This window comes from Salmo salar, chromosome 09, assembly GCF_965601325.2.
Source record: "Salmo salar chromosome 09, fSalSal1, whole genome shotgun sequence".
Lineage (NCBI taxonomy): Eukaryota > Metazoa > Chordata > Actinopteri > Salmoniformes > Salmonidae > Salmo > Salmo salar.
The window spans coordinates 150,590,489-150,613,563 of NC_138299.1; the positions used below are offsets into that span (position 1 = coordinate 150,590,489).

The following is a 23,075-nucleotide window of genomic DNA, read 5'->3' on the forward strand; positions in this document are numbered from 1 at the left end:
CATGGGCAGAGAAGAGGTCAAGGTCACCAAAGTGATTAGTGTTCGACATGAATTCCGCCCTGTCGCCCGCTACGGCTCTGTGATTTTAATTGCGCTAATACCGTCAGATACCATTATCATGTGTTTATTATGGGGACAGAGTCGGTTCATATAGGAGAGGAGGCTGTGTACTATTGTTGACATATACCATAGTCTAGTCTACTAGAACCAAGTCTACCTTCAATTATTGTTTTATCTCTATGACCTTGAGTAAAATAAGAAGTAAATTATTTACAAAGGTCAGTGTTCAGTTGATTATGACAAATTGGTCTAGTATACAAACACACTGAATATGTTCTGCTGGCATTGCACAGTCAATTAATCAATCAATCAAATGTTTTATAAATCCCTTTTTACATCAGCCGATGTCACAAAGTGCTGTACAGAAACCCAGCCTAAAACCTCAAACAATGCAGGTGTAGAAGCACGGTGGATAGGAAAAACTCCCTAGAAAGGCCAGAACCTAGGAAGAAACCTAGAGAGGAACCAGGCTATGAGGGGTGGCCAGTCCACTTCTGGCTGTGCCGGATGGAGATTGGATGGAGAGTATAACAGAACCTGGCCAAGATGTTCAAACGTTCATAGATGACCAGCAGGGTCAGATAATAATAATCACAGTGTGGGTCAACTGGCATATGTGTGGCATGAAATCAAATTATTAAGGATCAAATCACATGCAAACACTAGGTCTATTTGATTTTGTAGGTTATGGTTTTGCTTTCTCCTGCAGTTACTTGTATTTTTGACTCTAGTGTCTCCTCCGTCAGTATCTGCGCCAAACAGCAGCCTAGCCCTAAACTAAAGTATCTCTCTCACAGGGATGTTAAGCGAGGGGGGGCAGGGTTTGGTCTGATATTATATCTGATTGGTTGTGGCGGATGGAGGTAGAATAGTGATGCTGTAGAGCTCGAGCGGAGTGGACAGATAGAACTCCACGAGGTAGCGGCTCGAGCTGACTCCGCAAGCATCTCTCTGTATCTCCCGATCCTCCTCAGGCCCGCACCTGGACACACCGTTTCCTGCCCTCTGGAGAGGAGAGGAATACAGCCAACTGCAGGGATGAGAGGGTGAAGGAATGAAAGCATGAATAGTCCACAGAGAGAGAGAGTCAGAAAGCCGTGAATCCACAGAGGATGTGATAGTGGAGAGGTGCGCAGCAGACATAATACTTCAACTGGAATTTCAAAGGGAAAGCAAAGAGGACAACGGTTAAAGCCGTTAGACATGAGATTCGTCTGGTGAATATAGTCCCTCTCTCTGGCCGTCGCGAGAGCATCTTGGTTTGGGTAATACATTTGTTCTCTAGCTCGTGTCGCTCACGCTCTTGACCGGTGCGCGCGCCTCCCCATCTTTCCCACGCGAGTGAATCTGATGAGTCCGGGTGGCGGTGTGTTGTTTCGCCGCCGCACGCGTACGCGCCCAGACTTAGCAGCAGCAGCATGTCTTCGCGCAAGATCTCTTCGGAGTCGTTCAGCTCGATGGGCTCGGAGTGCCTGGAGAGTCCCGGAGATGACGGCGACTCCTGCCCCTTTTCACGCATCTGGAACGGCAAGAGCCCGGTGGAGAAGCTAGCGTGCCCGTTCGAGGACGCACCGGGACCCAAACGGGCGAACAGACGGAAGCGCGTGAACCTGGACTCGCTCGGGGAGAGCTTGAGGAGGTTAACGTCGCCCACGGTAGGATACATTTACAAAAAACCCAGATAGAGAGATTTTCTCCGGTATTTCTCTCCCCTCTGCATGCGTCACCTGCGTGGTTACAAAAGGACCAGCACGCAAAGAGATGACTGTTAGAATACAGAGAGAGCGAGAGAGAGAGAGAAGAATGGGTAGCAGATTAGTCCTATTCTATATCACTCCTTACGGGGATGAGGTTATTCTGGGTGAGACTGTATCTGTTTACCTAGAGTAGCCTCTTCTCCTCCACCTGCACTGAAGTGAAAGAAGTGGACAGGTGAAATAAAATACCTGCTTGGAAGGCCTCCAGTTTACAGCATCATTAATCTGTGTTTTCAGAACAGTGTACAATAAGGAACAGAAACTTGGAAAAAACTAGAGATTAGAGATGCACTGATAATGATGATGATGATGATATCCTGGTCTTATACAACGCTGTTTTTAATTTCCTTGGTCTTAAGGAAGTGTTTAGCTTGCTACTCCCTGGTCAAAAGATCGCCCCCACACGCACACACAGACTGCAATCATGGTGACCCAATCATACAAGAGCAAAGCAACGAGGGAACCGCTCTTAGCAACCAGTCAACCATGACCCGGAGAACAGAGCATGAACTTGGTGTTCACTTCATGGTCCTGATACTGTCAGCCGGGCCAGCCACAGTGACCCAGAACAGAGCATGTACTTGGTGTTCACTTCATGGTCCTGATACTGTCAGCCGGGCCAGCCACAGTGACCCAGAACAGAGCATGTACTTGGTGTTCACTTCAGGCCTGCGTCGCCGGGGCGCCCGTGCCCGCGGCAGTACGGTGCCTCAGGCCGCGCGCCGGCCAGCCACAGTGACCCAGAACAGAGCATGTACTTGGTGTTCACTTCATGGTCCTGATACTGTCAGCCGGGCCAGCCACAGTGACCCAGAACAGAGCATGTACTTGGTGTTCACTTCATGGTCCTGATACTGTCAGCCGGGCCAGCCACAGTGACCCAGAACAGAGCATGTACTTGGTGTTCACTTCATGGTCCTGATACTGTCAGCCGGGCCAGCCACAGTGACCCAGAACAGAGCATGTACTTGGTGTTCACTTCATGGTCCTGATACTGTCAGCCGGGCCAGCCACAGTGACCCAGAACAGAGCATGTACTTGGTGTTCACTTCATGGTCCTGATACTGTCAGCCGGGCCAGCACCAGTGACCCAGAACAGAGGACACAAATGGACATATCCTCCTTCTGTCGCCACACATTACACACACATAAACACAAACATAAAGATATGCAGGGAGGTGGTAGTTAGTGGTGTGAGCCATAACTGTTCTACAGTAGTGTAGTTCAACTTCCAAGGCTGTTTGTACTGTGGGACATGAAACTGTGCCGTAATTTGCACTACATTCCCTAATTAAAGCCGTACACAGATGCACTCACATACAAACATACTGCCTTAAGAGGAGAGAGGAAGAGGAGGGAGGAGAACTGCTTGAGAAGAGAGACAGGGGGCAGAGGAAGGATACGAATGATGGAGGGAGAGGAGAGAGGAAAGGAGGGCAGAGGAAGGATACGAATGATGGAGGGAGAGGAGAGAGGAAAGGAGGGAAGAGGAAGGATACAGATGATGGGAGGGAGAGGATGGAGGAAAGGAGGGCAGAGGAAGGATACAGAGGATGGAGAGGGAGGAGAGAGGAAAGGAGGGCAGAGGAAGGATACAGAGGATGGAGGGGGAGGAGAGAGGAAAGGAGGGCAGAGGAAGGATACAGAGGATGGAGGGGGAGGAGAGAGGAAAGGAGGGCAGAGGAAGGATACAGAGGATGGAGAGGGAGGAGAGAGGAAAGGAGGGCAGAGGAAGGATACAGAGGATGGAGAGGGAGGAGAGAGGAAAGGAGGGCAGAGGAAGGATACAGAGGATGGAGGGGGAGGAGAGAGGAAAGGAGGGCAGAGGAAGGATACAGAGGATGGAGGGGGAGGAGAGAGGAAAGGAGGGCAGAGGAAGGATACAGAGGATGGAGGGGGAGGAGAGAGGAAAGGAGGGCAGAGGAAGGATACAGAGGATGGAGAGGGAGGAGAGAGGAAAGGAGGGCAGAGGAAGGATACAGAGGATGGAGGGGGAGGAGAGAGGAAAGGAGGGCAGAGGAAGGATACAGAGGATGGAGAGGGAGGAGAGAGGAAAGGAGGGCAGAGGAAGGATACAGAGGATGGAGAGGGAGGAGAGAGGAAAGGAGGGCAGAGGAAGGATACAGAGGATGGAGGGGGAGGAGAGAGGAAAGGAGGGCAGAGGAAGGATACAGAGGATGGAGAGGGAGGAGAGAGGAAAGGAGGGCAGAGGAAGGATACAGAGGATGGAGGGGGAGGAGAGAGGAAAGGAGGGCAGAGGAAGGATACAGAGGATGGAGGGGGAGGAGAGAGGAAAGGAGGGCAGAGGAAGGATACAGAGGATGGAGGGGGAGGAGAGAGGAAAGGAGGGCAGAGGAAGGATACAGAGGATGGAGGGGGAGGAGAGAGGAAAGGAGGGCAGAGGAAGGATACAGAGGATGGAGAGGGAGGAGAGAGGAAAGGAGGGCAGAGGAAGGATACAGAGGATGGAGGGGGAGGAGAGAGGAAAGGAGGGCAGAGGAAGGATACAGAGGATGGAGAGGGAGGAGAGAGGAATGGAGGGCAGAGGAAGGATACAGAGGATGAGAGGGAGAGGATGGAGGAAAGGAGGGCAGAGGAAGGATACAGAGGATGGAGGGAGAGGATGGAGGAAAGGAGGGCAGAGGAAGGATACAGAGGATGGAGAGGGAGGAGAGAGGAAAGGAGGGCAGAGGAAGGATACAGAGGATGGAGAGGGGAGGAGAGAGGAAAGGAGGGCAGAGGAAGGATACAGAGGATGGAGAGGGAGGAGAGAGGAAAGGAGGGCAGAGGAAGGATACAGAGGATGGAGAGGGAGGAGAGAGGAAAGGAGGGCAGAGGAAGGATACAGAGGATGGAGAGGGAGGAGAGAGGAATGGAGGGCAGAGGAAGGATACAGAGGATGGAGGGGGAGGAGAGAGGAAAGGAGGGCAGAGGAAGGATACAGAGGATGGAGAGGGAGGAGAGAGGAATGGAGGGCAGAGGAAGGATACAGAGGATGGAGGGGGTGGAGAGAGGAAAGGAGGGCAGAGGAAGGATACAGAGGATGGAGAGGGAAGAGAGAGGAAAGAAGGGAGAGAGATGCTGAGAGAGTAAAACTCATTTTGTGTGTGTGTGTGTGTGTGTGTGTGTGTGTGTGTGTGTGTGTGTGTGTGTGTGTGTGTGTGTGTGTGTGTGTGTGTGTGTGTGTGTGTGTGTGTGTGTGTGTGTGTATGGATCAGCCAGCTGATCTACTGTGTTAACAAACCAACCCGCCTTTCATAGCATATGAATGTGTGTGTGTTTGTATGGATTCATGTACAAGTCTTTGTGATGTGAATGTTTTCTTGTCTGTGTCGGTGAATTTTGATAAAAGATGTGTGCTTGTTATTGTTTTTACTGGTTTGCTGGTGGTAATGTGTGGAGAGAGTAAGTGTGTGTGTCGATGACGTATGTTCTGTGAATGAATGGCTAAGACAAGGATACTCTCATAGGACACCCACACACTATGCCTGTATATATAACGTTGGATGAGCCAGATGCTGGTCTCCTGTTCACCAGGACACCCACACACTATTCCTGTATATATAACGTTGGATGAGCCAGATGCTGGTCTCCTGTTCACCAGGACACCCACACACTATTCCTGTATATATAACGTTGGATGAGCCAGATGCTGGTCTCCTGTTCACCAGGACACCCACACACTATTCCTGTATATATAACGTTGGATGAGCCAGATGCTGGTCTCCTGTTCACCAGGACACCCACACACTATTCCTGTATATATAACGTTGGATGAGCCAGATGCTGGTCTCCTGTTCACCAGGACACCCACACACTATTCCTGTATATATAACGTTGGATGAGCCAGATGCTGGTCTCCTGTTCACCAGGACACCCACACACTATGCCTGTATATATAACGTTGGATGAGCCAGATGCTGGTCTCCTGTTCACCAGGACACCCACACACTATTCCTGTATATATAACGTTGGATGAGCCAGATGCTGGTCTCCTGTTCACCAGGACACCCACACACTATTCCTGTATATATAACGTTGGATGAGCCAGATGCTGGTCTCCTGTTCACCAGGACACCCACACACTATTCCTGTATATATAACGTTGGATGAGCCAGATGCTGGTCTCCTGTTCACCAGGACACCCACACACTATTCCTGTATATATAACGTTGGATGAGCCAGATGCTGGTCTCCTGTTCACCAGGACACCCACACACTATTCCTGTATATATAACGTTGGATGAGCCAGATGCTGGTCTCCTGTTCACCAGGACACCCACACACTATTCCTGTATATATAACGTTGGATGAGCCAGATGCTGGTCTCCTGTTCACCAGGACACCCACACACTATTCCTGTATATATAACGTTGGATGAGCCAGATGCTGGTCTCCTGTTCACCAGGACACCCACACACTATTCCTGTATATATAACGTTGGATGAGCCAGATGCTGGTCTCCTGTTCACCAGGACACCCACACACTATTCCTGTATATATAACGTTGGATGAGCCAGATGCTGGTCTCCTGTTCACCAGGACACGGATACACTATGCCTGTATAAATCAAATGAAATGAAGTCAAATCAAAGTTTATTTGTCACATGCGCCGAATACAATAGGTGTAAACCTTACAGTGGAATGCTGAATACAACAGGTGTAAACCTTACAGTGAAATGCTTACTTACAGGCTCTAACCAACAGTGCAAAAAAAAGGTATTAGGTGAACAATCGGTAAGTAAAGAAATAAAGACAACAGTAAAAAGACAGTGAAAAACAGTAGCGTAGGATGACCCCAGATGCTGGTGTCCTGTACAGCAGGTTTCAGCAGAGGCCGTAGGATGACCCCAGATGCTGGTGTCCTGTACACCAGGTTTCAGCAGAGACCGTTGGATGACCCCAGATGCTGGTGTCCTGTACACCAGGTTTCAGCAGAGACCGTAGGGTGACCCCAGATGCTGGTGTCCTGTACACCAGGTTTCAGCAGAGGCCGTAGGGTGACCCCAGATGCTGGTGTCCTGTACACCAGGTTTCAGCAGAGGTCGTAGGGTGACCCCAGATGCTGGTGTCCTGTACACCAGGTTTCAGCAGAGGTCGTAGGGTGACCCCAGATGCTGGTGTCCTGTACACCAGGTTTCAGCAGAGACCGTAGGATGACCCCAGATGCTGGTGTCCTGTACACCAGGTTTCAGCAGAGGCCGTAGGATGACCCCAGATGCTGGTGTCCTGTACAGCAGGTTTCAGCAGAGACCGTAGGATGACCCCAGATGCTGGTGTCCTGTACACCAGGTTTCAGCAGAGGCCGTAGGATGACCCCAGATGCTGGTGTCCTGTACACCAGGTTTCAGCAGAGACCGTAGGATGACCCCAGATGCTGGTGTCCTGTACACCAGGTTTCAGCAGAGGCCGTAGGATGACCCCAGATGCTGGTGTCCTGTACAGCAGGTTTCAGCAGAGACCGTAGGATGACCCCAGATGCTGGTGTCCTGTACAGCAGGTTTCAGCAGAGACCGTAGGATGACCCCAGATGCTGGTGTCCTGTACACCAGGTTTCAGCAGAGACCGTAGGGTGACCCCAGATGCTGGTGTCCTGTACACCAGGTTTCAGCAGAGGCCGTAGGGTGACCCCAGATGCTGGTGTCCTGTACACCAGGTTTCAGCAGAGGTCGTAGGGTGACCCCAGATGCTGGTGTCCTGTACACCAGGTTTCAGCAGAGGTCGTAGGGTGACCCCAGATGCTGGTGTCCTGTACACCAGGTTTCAGCAGAGACCGTAGGATGACCCCAGATGCTGGTGTCCTGTACACCAGGTTTCAGCAGAGGCCGTAGGATGACCCCAGATGCTGGTGTCCTGTACACCAGGTTTCAGCAGAGACCGTAGGATGACCCCAGATGCTGGTGTCCTGTACACCAGGTTTCAGCAGAGGCCGTAGGATGACCCCAGATGCTGGTGTCCTGTACACCAGGTTTCAGCAGAGGCCGTAGGATGACCCCAGATGCTGGTGTCCTGTACACCAGGTTTCAGCAGAGGCCGTAGGATGACCCCAGATGCTGGTGTCCTGTACAGCAGGTTTCAGCAGAGACCGTAGGATGACCCCAGATGCTGGTGTCCTGTACACCAGGTTTCAGCAGAGGCCGTAGGATGACCCCAGATGCTGGTGTCCTGTACACCAGGTTTCAGCAGAGACCGTAGGATGACCCCAGATGCTGGTGTCCTGTACACCAGGTTTCAGCAGAGGCCGTAGGATGACCCCAGATGCTGGTGTCCTGTACAGCAGGTTTCAGCAGAGACCGTAGGATGACCCCAGATGCTGGTGTCCTGTACAGCAGGTTTCAGCAGAGGCCGTAGGATGACCCCAGATGCTGGTGTCCTGTACAGCAGGTTTCAGCAGAGACCGTAGGATGACCCCCAGATGCTGGTGTCCTGTACACCAGGTTTCAGCAGAGGCCGTAGGATGACCCCAGATGCTGGTGTCCTGTACACCAGGTTTCAGCAGAGGCCGTAGGATGACCCCAGATGCTGGTGTCCTGTACACCAGGTTTCAGCAGAGGCCGTAGGATGACCCCAGATGCTGGTGTCCTGTACACCAGGTTTCAGCAGAGGCCGTAGGATGACCCCAGATGCTGGTGTCCTGTACACCATGTTTTAGCAGAGACCGTAGGATGACCCCAGACTGACACAACAGTGTTCATTTAGCGTTGCTGCAGGATTTTATTAATGTTCATCATATTAACACCACTCTCCCTTACACACAAACACACGCGCATGTACGCGGGCACACACACCGTCTCAGTCAGAGCCCACTGCAGAGGAATTTAGAGGTAAAACTGGATTTAGAATATTTAAAGCTTTCTGTATTTTTTGTTATTGGTGGTGATAGGAAAATATAGTTTTTTTGTGTGCCAGTTATACATTACTGGACCGTTTGTAAAGCGTTAAGGTGTCATCTTTAAATGCAGGCTGTTGAAATGATCTGTTTTTATATATAGGGCCCTGAGTTTTTAGTCACGACCAGGACAACAATGTTCTTATATTTGTCCTATTCCACACATGTACTAGTGTGTATTAATACGTATGTGTGAATTGGAAATGTGAGAGCGGGGTCACGGCCAGGGTCTGACATTATCAACGGCAACCCTGGTGCAATTAGGGTTAAATCACTTGCTCAAGGGCACATTGCCAGACTTTTCGCCTTATTGCCTCGGGGATTCGAACCAGCGACCTTTCGGTTACTGGCCCAGTAACATTTGTTTTTCCATCTTCTTTCAGACACAGATGGTTCAACAGTCTTTACAGAGAACCTTAGAGTTCTACAGACAGAAAGAGATCAGGTAAGGACTGCTGTGCTGTGTGTGTGTGTGCACACGTGTGTGTGTGTGTGTATGCATCTGTGTATGCGTGTGTGTGTGTGTACGCGTGTATGTGTGTACGTGTGTGTGGGTATGCGTGTGTGTACGCATGTGTGTGTGTGTGTGTGTGTGTGTGTGTGTGTGTGTGTGCGTGTGTGTGTATGTGTGTGTGTGTGTATGCGTGTGTGTGTGTGTGTGTGTGTGTGTGTGTGTGTGTGTGTGTGTGTGTGCGTGTGTGTGTGTGTGTATGCGTGTGTGTGTGTGTGTGTGTGTGTGTGTGTGTGTGTGTGTGTGTGTGTGTGTGTGTGTGTGTGTGTATGCGTGTGTGTGTGTGTGTGTGTGTGTGTGTGTCTATGCTCTTGAGAATGGTGTACTACATGTAGCTATAGACTTTGGTAAGACTGGATAAAGACTCTGTGAGTAATAATCTCTAGTAACATAGTGAGGTCACAAAAGAGCAAGGCCATTGTTCCTTTTTATCTAATCCATGTGTTATAATTGAGAAAAGCATGTAACTAATTCATCCATTACATAACGTGTGTTTGTATTTTGTGTGAACATTGCTCTGTGTACTTCTTTCAATTAGTTGAGTATTACTTTCTGTGTGTGTTGGTGTGAGTTTCTGTCCAATGCTCTGTGTGTGTGTTGGTGTGAGTTTCTGTCCAATGCTCTGTGTGTGTGTTGGTGTGAGTTTCTGTCCAATGCTCTGTGTGTGTGTTGGTGTGAGTTTCTGTCCAATGCTCTGTGTGTGTGTTGGTGTGAGTTTCTGTCCAATGCTCTGTGTGTGTGTTGGTGTGAGTTTCTGTCCAATGCTCTGTGTGTGTGTTGGTGTGAGTTTCTGTCCAATGCTCTGTGTGTGTGTTGGTGTGAGTTTCTGTCCAATGCTCTGTGTGTGTGTTGGTGTGAGTTTCTATCCAATGCTCTGTGTGTGTGTTGGTGTGAGTTTCTGTCCAATGCTCTGTGTGTGTGTTGGTGTGAGTTTCTGTCCAATGCTCTGTGTGTGTGTTGGTGTGAGTTTCTGTCCAATGCTCTGTGTGTGTGTTGGTGTGAGTTTCTGTCCAATGCTCTGTGTGTGTGTTGGTGGGGGGATTTGTTTGTCCCCACAAAATCCCCACAAGGTCAAATGCTATTTCTAGGGGGATTAGTGTTAAGGTTAGAATTAGTGCTACGCTTAGAATTAGGTTAGTTTTAGTGTCAGGAGCTAGGGTTAGGTTTAGGGTTAAGGTTAGGTTTAAGGTTAGGGTAAGGGGTTAGGGAAAATAGGATTTTGAATGGGACTAAATTGTGTGTCCCTACAAGGTTAGCTGTAGAAGACTGTGTGTGTATGTGTGTGTGTGTGTGCGTGTGTGTTTATGTGTGTGTGTGTGTGTGTGTGTAGATGCTCTCTAGCCTGTTATATCATCTTTATGTCTCCATTCCATGTGTGTGTGTGCGTGCGTGTGTGTGCGCGCATGCGTGTGTGTGTGTGTGTGTGTGTGTGTGTGTGTGTGTGTGTGTGTGTGTGTGTGTGTGTGTGTGTGTGTGTGTGTGTGTGTGTGTGTGTGTTTAAGGTGCAGAGAGGATGGGAAGGAGGAAATGAAAAGTGTTACTTTGGAGAAGTGTCCCTTTGTGGATCATTGTGGTTCTGGAGAAGAGGCGGACATCTCTGGAATACTACAGTACATGGCTACTCTACAGGGTCAGTATCACTCTACCATGTGTGTGTGTGTTTTTGTGTGTGTGTGTGTGTCCGTATGTGTGTCATTTTGACTCCCCAAAAGGTCCTGAAATTTCACCCCAAAGAATAAAGCTGTGTGTGTGGAATGGGCGTGTGATTTGTGATTTATAATGCTTACTCGGTGCTTACACTAGTACGATTCTTCAGCTGGACTTTGCAACTAAAAGCAGCCTCTCCACATGCATGAACACATACCCCTCTGGAACCCTACAGCTACCTTCCAATGAGGAGACACATCTGGGTGGAGTTCTGACAAACACACACTTCTTCACCTCTTTCTGCTTTTCTCTTTGTCTCCTACTTCCTCTCCCTTTCCTAGCTCCCTCCCTCCCTCCCTCCCTCCCTCCCTCCCTCCCTCCCTCCCTCCCTCCCTCCCTCCCTCCCTCCCTCCCTCCCTCCCTCCCTCTATCCTTGTGCTGCAGTACTGATGGTCATTAGGTTAAAGCACAACCTGTTCCTCAGTGTTCTCCTTCTCTGTACCTCTACCTCCCTCCCGACATCAATTTCTCGCTCCGTCCATTTCCCTCTACCTACCTTCCTCTCTCCAGCTCCCTCTACCTCCCTCCCTTCACCTCTACCTTCCTCTCTCCATCTCTCTCTACCTCTGTCCCTCTACCTTCCTCTCTCCATCTCCCTCTACCTCTGCCCCTCTACCTTCCTCTCTTTACCTCCCTCTACCTTCCTCTCTCCATCTTTCTCTACCTCCCTCTACCTTCCTCTCTCCATCTCTCTATCTCCCTCTCTACAGCTCACTCTACCTCCCTCCCCCCATCTCTCTCTACCTCCCTCTACCTTCCTCTCTCCATCTCTCTATCTCCCTCTCTACAGCTCACTCTACCTCCCTCCCCCCATCTCTCTCTACCTCCCTCTACCTTCCTCTCTCCATCTCTCTATCTCCCTCTCTCCATCTCTCTCTACCTCCCTCCCTCCATCTCTCTCTACCTCCCTCAACCTTCCTCTCTCTATCTCCCTCCCTACAGCTCTCTCTATATCCCTCCCTCCCTCCATCTCTCTCTACCTCCCTCTACCTTCCTCTCTCCATCTCTCTAATTCCCTCCGTACAGCTCTCTCTACCTTCCTCTCTCCATCTCTCTATCTCCCTCTCTACAGCTCACTCTACCTCCCTCCCTCCATCTCTCTCTACCTCCCTCTACCTTCCTCTCTCCATCTCTCTATCTCCCTCTCTCCATCTCTCTCTACCTCCCTCCCTCCATCTCTCTCTACCTCCCTCAACCTTCCTCTCTCTATCTCCCTCCCTACAGCTCTCTCTATATCCCTCCCTCCATCTCTCTCTACCTCCCTCTACCTTCCTCTCTCCATCTCTCTATCTCCCTCTCTACAGCTCACTCTACCTCCCTCCCTCCATCTCTCTCTACCTCCCTCTACCTTCCTCTCTCCATCTCTCTATCTCCCTCTCTCCATCTCTCTCTACCTCCCTCCCTCCCTCCCTCCATCTCTCTCTACCTCCCTCAACCTTCCTCTCTCTATCTCCCTCCCTACAGCTCTCTCTATATCCCTCCCTCCATCTCTCTCTACCTCCCTCTACCTTCCTCTCTCCATCTCTCTAATTCCCTCCGTACAGCTCTCTCTACCTTCCTCTCTCCATCTCTCTCTACCTCCCTCTACCTTCCTCTCTCCATCTCTCTAATTCCCTCCGTACAGCTCTCTCTACCTTCCTCTCTCCATCTCTCTCTACCTCCCTCTACCTTCCTCTCTCCATCTCTCTAATTCCCTCCGTACAGCTCTCTCTACCTTCCTCTTTCCATCTCTCTCTACCTCCGTCCCTCTACCTTCCTCTCTCTACCTCCCTCTACCTTCCTCTCTCCAGCTCTCTCTACCTCCCTCTACCTTCCTCTCTCCATCTCTCTATCTCCCTCCCGCCAGCTCTCTCTACCTCCCTCTACCTTCCTCTCTCTACCTCCCTCCACCTTCCTCTCTCTACCTCCCTCTACCTTCCTCTCTCCATCTCTCTCTACCATCATCCCTCTACCTTCCTCTCTCTACCTCCCTCTACCTTCCTCTCTCTACCTCCCTCCACCTTCCTCTCTCTACCTCCCTCTACCTTCCTCTCTCCATCTCTCTCTACCATCATCCCTCTACCTTCCTCTCTCTACCTCCCTCCACCTTCCTCTCTCTACCTCCCTCTACCTTCCTCTCTCCATCTCTCTCTACCATCATCCCTCTACCTTCCTCTCTCTACCTCCCTCCACCTTCCTCTCTCTACCTCCCTCTACCTTCCTCTCCATCTCTCTCTACCTTCATCCCTCTACCTTCCTCTCTCTACCTCCCTCTACCTTCCTCTCTCTACCTCCCTCTACCCTCCTCTCTCTATCTCTCTATCTCCCTCTCTACAGCTCTCTACCTCCCTCCCGCCATGTCTCTCTACCTCCCTCTACCCTCCTCTCTCCATCTCTCTACCTCCCTCCCGCCATGTCTCTCTACCTCCCTCTACCCTCCTCTCTCCATCTCTCTACCTCCCTCCCGCCATGTCTCTCTACCTCCCTCTACCCTCCTCTCTCCATCTCTCTACCTCCCTCCCGCCATGTCTCTCTACCTCCCTCTACCCTCCTCTCTCCATCTCTCTACCTCCCTCCCGCCATGTCTCTCTACCTCCCTCTACCCTCCTCTCTCCATCTCTCTACCTCCCTCCCGCCATGTCTCTCTACCTCCCTCTACCCTCCTCTCTCCATCTCTCTACCTCCCTCCCTCCATGTCTCTCTACCTCCCTCTACCCTCCTCTCTCCATCTCTCTACCTCCCTCCCTCCATGTCTCTCTACCTCCCTCTACCCTCCTCTCTCCATCTCTCTACCTCCCTCCCTCCATGTCTCTCTACCTCCCTCTACCCTCCTCTCTCCATCTCTCTACCTCCCTCCCTCCATGTCTCTCTACCTCCCTCTACCCTCCTCTCTCCATCTCTCTATCTCCCTCCCTACAGCTCTCTACCTCCCTCCCGCCATGTCTCTCTACCTCCCTCTCTCCATATCTGTCTCAGCCGTGACATGCCTGTAAATGTCAGCATGCTCCTCACCATACCCTCATTACCTAACCCACCTCTGTGTGTGTGTGGTTTGTAGTTCTTTGTGTGTTGTCCAGCCTGTAGTGATCTCTCTGTTTGTTATGCATCAGGGTTGACTGATCAGTCAGACAAACAGCAGCTGTGTGTGTGTGTGTGTGTGTGTGTGTGTGTGTGTGTGTGTGTGTGTGTGTGTGTGTGTGTGTGTGTGTGTGTGTGTGTGTGTGTGTGTGTGTGTGTGTGTGCTCTAAAGCAGACTCCAGATCAGTGTTCTGCTCTGCCTCTCCTTCGCAGTAAATAACTCCCCACAGCCTAGCCATGGCACTCCAGCTGTGTTTGTTTATTTTTATGTTGTGGTTGAGTTGTCCTTACGTTGTCCGGATGTTGTGGTTGTGTTATCCTTACGTTGTCCTGATGTTGTGGTTGTGTTGTCCTTACGTTGTCCGGATGTTGTGGTTGTGTTATCCTTACGTTGTCCTGATGTTGTGGTTGTGTTGTCCTTACGTTGTCCGGATGTTGTGGTTGTGTTATCCTTACGTTGTCCTGATGTTGTGGTTGTGTTGTCCTTACGTTGTCCTGATGTTGTGGTTGTGTTGTCCTTACGTTGTCCTGATGTTGTGGTTGTGTTGTCCTTACGTTGTCCTGATGTTGTGGTTGTGTTGTCCTTACGTTGTCCTGATGTTGTGGTTGTGTTGTCCTTACGTTGTCCGGATGTTGTGGTTGTGTTATCCTTATGTTGTCCTGATGTTGTGGTTGTGTTGTCCTTACGTTGTCCTGATGTTGTGGTTGTGTTGTCCTTACGTTGTCCTGATGTTGTGGTTGTGTTGTCCTTACGTTGTCCTGATGTTGTGGTTGTGTTGTCCTTACGTTGTCCTGATGTTGTGGTTGTGTTGTCCTTACGTTGTCCTGATGTTGTGGTTGTGTTGTCCCTACAGTGTCCTGATGTTGTGGTCGTGTTGTCCTTACGTTGTCCTGATGTTGTGGTTGTGTTGTCCTTACGTTGTCCTGATGTTATGGTTGTGTTGTCCTTACGTTGTCTGGATGTTGTGGTTGTGTTGTCCTTACGTTGTCCTGATGTTGTGGTTGTGTTGTCCCTACAGTGTCCTGATGTTGTGGTTGTGTTGTTCTTACATTGTCCTCAGGTTTTGTTTGCTCTGTGTTCTAGGTGTGCGGTTCTGTGAGCTGAGGGAGCGTTTCGGGGAGGAGTTCTTCGGTCTGTGTTTCGAGGAGAACGAGCGGGTTCTAAGAGCGGTGGGAGGGAACCTGCAGGACTTCTTTAACGGCTTTGACGCCATCTTAGAACATATCAGAACCTCGACCGGACGCCGCGCCTCTTCAGAGAGCCCCTCTTTTCAATGCAAAGACCCTCACCAGGAGGAGAGAGGAGGAGGAGGAGGAGGAGGGGAGAGGGTGGGAGGAAAGCTTCTCCTCCTCCACTGCTTTAACCCCGCCCCTGTCGTGGGATTGGCTATGCCTGGTTTGATTCGAGGTGTCGCACGCCGAATCTTCCACTCCCACGTTGTGGTGAAGGAAGCCCCTCCCCTAGCGTCCTTGTCGCCCAATGAGGACGCAGAGCACTCAGGTGGAGACTCCATCCCTACTCTCACCGCTTCTCCTTCCTCGTCTCCCTCACCCCCTTCATTGTCTGCCCCCGTCTCACTGTCCTTCCTCATCAGAGAAACCTTCCCCTCCTCTTCCTCCATCCCTCCCTCCTCTGTCACCCTTCCATCAGAGACCTCCAAGCAGACCCTCCCGCCCCTCTCCCTCTCCCCCACTGACCTGCGCATCCGTCCGGCTACATTCTGCAGGGCCTTCCCCTTCCACCTGGTGCTGGGCCCCAGCATGGAGCTGCTGCAGCTAGGGGAAGGTCTGAGAAGGCAGGCACGGATCGAGCCTCACCGGACCCTCTCCTTCAGGGACTGCTTTGAGATCATCTCCCCCAGGATCCAGCCCACCTTCCAGGCCATAATGCTGCGTCTGGCCTCCCCTTTCACCATCCGCACCCGGCCAGACTGCTCCCAGTCCGGCACCAAAGAGAAGGTATTTATGTACTGTGAGTGTGTATGTACTGTGTGTATGTGTGCGTGTGTATTTATGTGTGTGAGTGTGTGTGAAAGAGAGATAGTTTATGTCCATGAGTCTCAGTCTGCGTAGAAAATGAAAGCACAATTACGTTGTGTGTGTGCGTGTTTGTGCTTGTGTGTGTGTGCGTGCGTGTGTGTGTGTGTGCATGCATGCGTGTGTTTGTGCTTGCGTGTGTGTGTGTGTGCATGTGTGTGTGCTTGCGTGTGTGCTTGCGTGCGTGTGTGTGTGTGCTTGCGTGTGTGCTTGCATGTGTGCTTGCGTGCGTGTGTGTGTGTGCATGTGTGTGTGTGTGCTTGCGTGTGTGCTTGCGTGTGTGCTTGCATGTGTGCTTGCGTGCGTGTGTGTGTGCATGTGTGTGTGTGTGCTTGCGTGTGTGCTTGTGTGTGTGTGTGTGCATGTGTGTGTGTGTGTGCTTGCGTGTGTGCTTGCGTGCGTGTGTGTGTGTGTGTGTGCTTGCGTGCGTGTGTGTGTGCATGTGTGTGTGTGTGTGCTTGCGTGTGTGCTTGTGTGTGTGCTTGCGTGCGTGCGTGTGTGTGTGTGCTTGCGTGCGTGTGTGTGTGTGCATGTGTGTGTGTGTGTGTGCTTGCGTGTGTGCGTGTGTGTGTGTGTGCTTGCGTGTGTGTGTGTGTGTGTGTGTGTGTGTGTGTGTGTGTGCGTGCGCATTAGAAAAAGAGGCTAAAATGGTCCTGTTGGGTAATAACCTCTGAGCTGATCTGCAGTCTCCTCTGTCAGCTAACACGCACTCTGCTCTCTCCATCTTCTTATTTCTCACCTATTTTTCTGTTCCAGTCTTCCTGCCTTTCTCTCCTCTATTAGTTCTGTTCCTCTGGGTTATAGCTTTAAAAGTCTGTGTTGTTACTCATTTCTTCTAGGATTTGTCCTTTTCTACCAGACTATTTCTGTAGGTTAGTTGTCCTCTGGGGGCCCATCTGTCCCAGCTGAACTCATTTGAATGCTTTTAACTGACTGTGTTCAGGAAGTCTTTTCAGGTCAGGTTTCTGTCTTCTATGGACAGTAACACCGTGTTAGCCATACATCAGCTAGTGATATAAATTGGAAATGTAGATATTTTTGATTGCAATAAGTTGAAAATATACCTTAGGGTCTGCTGCTTTGCAGAACAAACCTTCTTTCCAAGCTACTGTTTTTTTACCATACGTTGAGTTCAAAGTATCAGGGAGTCTAGTAAACTATATTTACTATATCAATTCATGATTGCTGTACGATACATCTGCACAATATAAGATCATTTTGAGATTACCAACTCAAATGTACACGATTTAGTAGTTGTAGTGTGTGTAGTGTGTGTAGTTTAGCAGTTGTGTGTGTGTTGCTGTTTTGTACAGGCGTTTTAATTGGATAATTGTGGCATTGCAGTGGGATTCAGAGGGGTTGACAGACTAGTGCCAACCAGGGCTTACTGTGGTAATCTGGACAGATGATTATGAAATAGACCAGTCTCTGTTTTCATATGAAAGAGCATTACCCTGCTGGCCTGCTCCATTATTATAGACCTCCCACACAAAATACCATCTTAATACACACACGGACATATGCACGCGCACACACACACACACACACACACACACACACACACACACACACACACACACACACACACACACACACACACACACACACACACACACACACACACACACACACACACACACACACACACACACACACACACACAAACATGCCATGTTATATTCTTCTATCCTTGTGGGAATCTATAATTCCTTTTCATTTAAAACCATTAAAAATCATAATTTCCATTCAAAGTCCTTTAAAAATCATAATTTCCAATAAAAAATCTATTAAAAATTGTAACCCTAACCCTAATTTTAACCCTAAACCTAAACCCTAAAATGTTAAAATAGCCTTTGTCCTCATGGGGAAGAGGGAAATGTCCCCACGAGGGAGAATGTTCCTTGTTTAACTATCCTTGTGGTGACTTTGGGGGATTTTAGGTCCCTACAAGGGTAGAAGAACTAACCCACACACACACCAATCGAAACCTTCATTCTAACCCTAAACCTAAAATAGCCTTTGTCCTCATGGGGACCTGGGAAATGTTTGTGGGATTTCCGGTACCCACCAGGATAGGAATACAAGCACACACACGCACACGCACATGCACACACACACACACACACACACACACACACACACACAGTATTGTACAGCTAACCTTATGGAGACACACAATCCAGTCCCTTTCAAAATCCTATTTTCCCTAACCCCGAACCTAAACCTAACCCTAACCTGTACTCTTACCCTAACCCTAACCTTAACCCAAAAACCTAACCCTAAACCTAATTCTAACCCTAGCACTAATTCTAACCTTAACCCTAAACTCCTTAGAAATAGCATTTGACCTTGTGGGGATTTTGTGGGGACTAACAAGTTTGTCAAATTTTTGTTCATTTACTATTCTTGTTAAACACACACACACACACACACACACACACACACACACACACACACACACACACACACACACACACACACACACACACACACACACACACACACACACCACAGTACAGTACCAGGACCTCATCTCCAATGTCAGAACTCAAGCACCACTCTCTCTCTATCACCCTCTCTACCGCTCACTCCCTCGCTTTTATCTTTCTCTCCTCGCTCCCACTCTGCTCGCTCTCTCTCACAGGGTTCCTTTTCTTAGCTCTCCTTTCCTATCTCTGAGAATAGAATATTAGTCCCCTGTTTTAGAGGGCCTTAGTTGGGCCTGGATTTGTCCGTTTTAGCTTGGTTGGGCACCTTTCACACACACACACACACACACACACACACACACACACACACACAGAAAGACACAGTTATTGCAGATGAAATGTGTATCTGTGCGTCACCCAAGTCTCTGTCAGCAGTGGTTGGGTAACCACAGTGATGAATCAGAAAGCAGTATGATGTGTAGAGCAGGTCTGGCTGAGTTAGTGGAAACACACCTCAGTTTGAATAACACAACAACCTGCCTTTCAACTAGCTCACACAGTTTCATGTCAGAATTAGATGTTCATCCATGTAATTTCTATCACTGTATTTGAACTTGCCAAACCCGATCCACAATGCCCTAGCAAAACCGAAACCTACTTGAAGTTAACAGCGTTAACAGCGGGTGAACTCGCCCAGCCGCCCAGTGTTTATCCCAGAAACACAGCGTTAACAGCGGGTGAACTCGCCCAGTCGTCCAGTGTTTATCCCAGAAACACAGCGTTAACAGCGGGTGAACTCGCCCAGCCGCCCAGTGTTTATCCCAGAAACACAGCGTTAACAGATGGTGAACTCGCCCAGTCGCCCAGTGCTTATCCCAGAAACACAGCGTTAACAGATGGTGAACTCGCCCAGTCGCCCAGTGTTTATCCCAGAAACACAGCGTTAACAGATGGTGAACTCGCCCAGTCGCCCAGTGTTTATCCCAGAAACACAGCGTTAACAGATGGTGAACTCGCCCAGTCGCCCAGTGCTTATCCCAGAAACACAGCGTTAACAGATGGTGAACTCGCCCAGCCGCCCAGTGTTTATCCCAGAAACACAGCGTTAATAGATGGTGAACTCTCCCAGCCGCCCAGTGTTTATCCCAGAAACACAGCGTTAACAGCGGGTGAACTCGCCCAGTCGCCCAGTGTTTATCCCAGAAACACAGCGGTAAACAGCGGGTGAACTCGCCCAGTCGTCCAGTGTTTATCCCATAAACACAGTGTTAATAGATGGTGAACTCGCCCAGTGTTTATCCCAGAAACACAGCGTTAACAGCGGGTGAACTCGCCCAGTCGTCCAGTGTTTATCCCAGAAACACAGCGTTAACAGATGGTGAACTCGCCCAGCCGCCCAGTGTTTATCCCAGAAACACAGCGTTAACAGCGGGTGAACTCGCCCAGTCGTCCAGTGTTTATCCCAGAAAAACAGCGTTAACAGCGGGTGAACTCGCCCAGTCGCCCAGTGTTTATCCCAGAAACACAGTGTTAACAGCGGGTGAACTCGCCCAGTCGCCCAGTGTTTATCCCAGAAACACAGTGTTAACAGCGGGTGAACTCACCCAGCCGCCCAGTGTTTATCCCAGAAACACAGCGTTAACAGATGGTGAACTCGCCCAGTCGCCCAGTGTTTATCCCAGAAACACAGCGTTAACAGCGGGTGAACTTGCCCAGTCATCCAGTGTTTATCCCAGAAACACAGCGTTAACAGCGGGTGAACTTGCCCAGTCGTCCAGTGTTTATCCCAGAAACACAGCGTTAACAGCGGGTGAACTCGCCCAGTTGTCCAGTGTTTATCCCAGAAACACAGCGTTAACAGATGGTGAACTCGCCCAGCCGCCCAGTGTTTATCCCAGAAACACAGCGTTAACAGATGGTGAACTCGCCCAGTCGCCCAGTGTTTATCCCAGAAACACAGCGTTAACAGATGGTGAACTCGCCCAGTGTTTATCCCAGAAACACAGCGTTAACAGATGGTGAACTCGCCCAGTCGCCCAGTGCTTATCCCAGAAAACACAGCGTTAACAGCGGGTGAACTCGCCCAGCCGCCCAGTGTTTATCCCAGAAACACAGTGTTAACAGATGGTGAACTCGCCCAGTGTTTATTTCAGAAACACAGCGTTAACAGATGGTGAACTCGCCCAGCCGCCCAGTGTTTATCCCAGAAACACAGCGTTAACAGCGGGTGAACTCGCCCAGTCGCCCAGTGTTTATCCCAGAAACACAGCGTTAACAGCGGGTGAACTTGCCCAGTCGTCCAGTGTTTATCCCAGAAAAACAGCGTTAACAGCGGGTGAACTCGCCCAGTCGCCCAGTGTTTATCCCAGAAACACAGTGTTAACAGCGGGTGAACTCGCCCAGCCGCCCAGTGTTTATCCCAGAAACACAGCGTTAACAGATGGTGAACTCGCCCAGTCGCCCAGTGTTTATCCCAGAAACACAGCGTTAACAGATGGTGAACTCGCCCAGTCGCCCAGTGTTTATCCCAGAAACACAGCGTTAACAGATGGTGAACTCGCCCAGTCGCCCAGTGTTTATCCCAGAAACACAGCGTTAACAGATGGTGAACTCGCCCACTCGCCCAGTGTTTATCCCAGAAACACAGCGTTAACAGATGGTGAACTCGCCCACTCGCCCACTCGCCCAGTGTTTATCCCAGAAAACACAGTGCCACAGTGTTAATAAGTGAAAGGAGGCATAAATTGTTGACGTAATTGTAATCCAAACCAAACCCTCAAGTAAGTCATGACGCAGTCACTTACCAAACTCAGTTTAGGACAAGACTTACTTTATGGGGCGGCAGGTAGCCTAGTAGTTAGCACGTTGGGCTGGTAACCCAAAAGGTTTCTGGAGCGAATCCCCGAGCTGACTAGGTAAAAAAATAAGAATGTAATTCTGCCCCTGAACAAGGCAGTTAACCCACTGTTCCCCGGTAGCCCGACATTGTACGTAAGAATTTGTTCTTAACTGACTTGCCTAGTTACATTTTTTTATTTCACCTTTATTTAACCAGGTAGGCTAGTTGGTTAACACATAACCGACATTGACCTGTTTACACTTTGTAGTTCATTTTGACACTACAATTAATGTTTCTGTCGCATATCAATGACTCAGGGGTCGTTCAAAACCAGAGAAGTTGGTTCTAAGGGGCAGTTGACCTTTAATAGTCATAGCAGGGACAGTGATGTATGCAACAGTAAGACACATTAAGAGGCATAGCAGGGACAGTGATGTATGCAACAGTTAGACACATTAAGAGGCATAGCAGGGACAGTGATGTATGCAACAGTAAGACACATTAAGAGGCATAGCAGGGACAGTGATGTATGCAACAGTTAGACACATTAAGAGGCATAGCAGGGACAGTGATGTATGCAACAGTAAGACACATTAAGAGGCATAGCAGGGACAGTGATGTATGCAACAGTAAGACACATTAAGAGGCATAGCAGGGACAGTGATGTATGCAACAGTAAGACACATTAAGAGGCATAGCAGGGACAGTGGAGATAGTCAGAGCACCTGGATCAGTGAGGGAGTTAGCCAAGGAGTTAGAGAGAAAGTGAATTAAAGCAAGTGTGTGTGTTTTTTCAGAGAAGGGGGATGAGCTGACATTTTCATCAGAAAGGGCAGAGAGTGGAGGCGACAGGACATAGTCTGAAGCTGAGTCCATACCCCCCCACCCAGACTCCCTCTCTCCCTCCTGACAGTGTCTGTTTGTCCATCCATCCTCCCCCCAGGGCTTGAGTGTAGACCTACTGGAAAGGTCACTTAGCTTTCTCTCTCTCTCTCTCTCTCTCTCTCTCTCTCTCTCTCTCTCTCTAGTGTATGTCTGTATTGTTATAGTTATTCACCATAGTGAAGGCGTAGGCTCAGGTTTTCTGGGTCTCTATGTTTTTGGTTGGATAGGTTTCTGAATTTCTTTCTTAGGTTTTTGCATTCTTCAAACCATTTGTCATTGTTGTTCATTTTCTTCGGTTTTATGTTTGACATTTCTAGATTTGATAGGGAAGCTGAGAAGTCAAATATACTGTTTAGATTTTCTACTGCCAGGTTTACACCTTCACTATTACAGTGGAACATTTTGTCCAGGAAGTTGTCTAAAAGGGATTGAATTTGTTGTTGTCTAATAGTTTTTTGGTAGGTTTCCACGCTACATTCCTTCCATCTATAGCATTTCTTAATATTACTCAGTTCCTTTGGCTTTGATGCCTCATGATTGAATATTACTCTGTTCAAGTAGACTGTGATTTTGCTGTGATCTAATAGGTCTCTCTCTTTCTCTCTCAGTTCAATTTCATTTTAAGTGCTTTATTGGCATGGGAAATATATGTTAACATTGCCAAAGCAAGTGAAGTAGATAATAAACTAAAGTGAAATTAACAATAAAAAGAACAGTAAGCATTACACTCACAAAAGTTCCAAAAGAATAAAGACATTTCAAATGTATATATTATGTGCAAATAGTTAAAGTACAAAAGGGAAAATAAATAAACATAATTATGGGTGGTTGCCCTTTTCTTGTGGCAACAGGTCACAAATCTTGCTGCTGTGATGGCACAATGCGGTATTTCACCCAATAGATA

The 23,075-nt window shown here is 49.3% G+C and overlaps 1 protein-coding gene across 1 annotated transcript in view; it reads left to right on the forward strand.

Moving 5' to 3' along the window:
- Positions 1-949: 949 nt before the first annotated feature.
- LOC106613184 (guanylate cyclase 1, soluble, alpha 2) overlaps positions 950-23,075 on the forward strand; it is a 46,918-nt gene continuing 24,792 nt past the window's right edge. The window contains exons 1-4 of the mRNA XM_014215189.3: positions 950-1,715; positions 9,090-9,151; positions 10,720-10,847; positions 15,066-15,940. Coding sequence (XP_014070664.2) covers positions 1,479-1,715; positions 9,090-9,151; positions 10,720-10,847; positions 15,066-15,940 — 1,302 coding nt within the window. The 5' untranslated portion in view covers positions 950-1,478. The remainder of the gene's footprint in view (positions 1,716-9,089; positions 9,152-10,719; positions 10,848-15,065; positions 15,941-23,075) is intronic.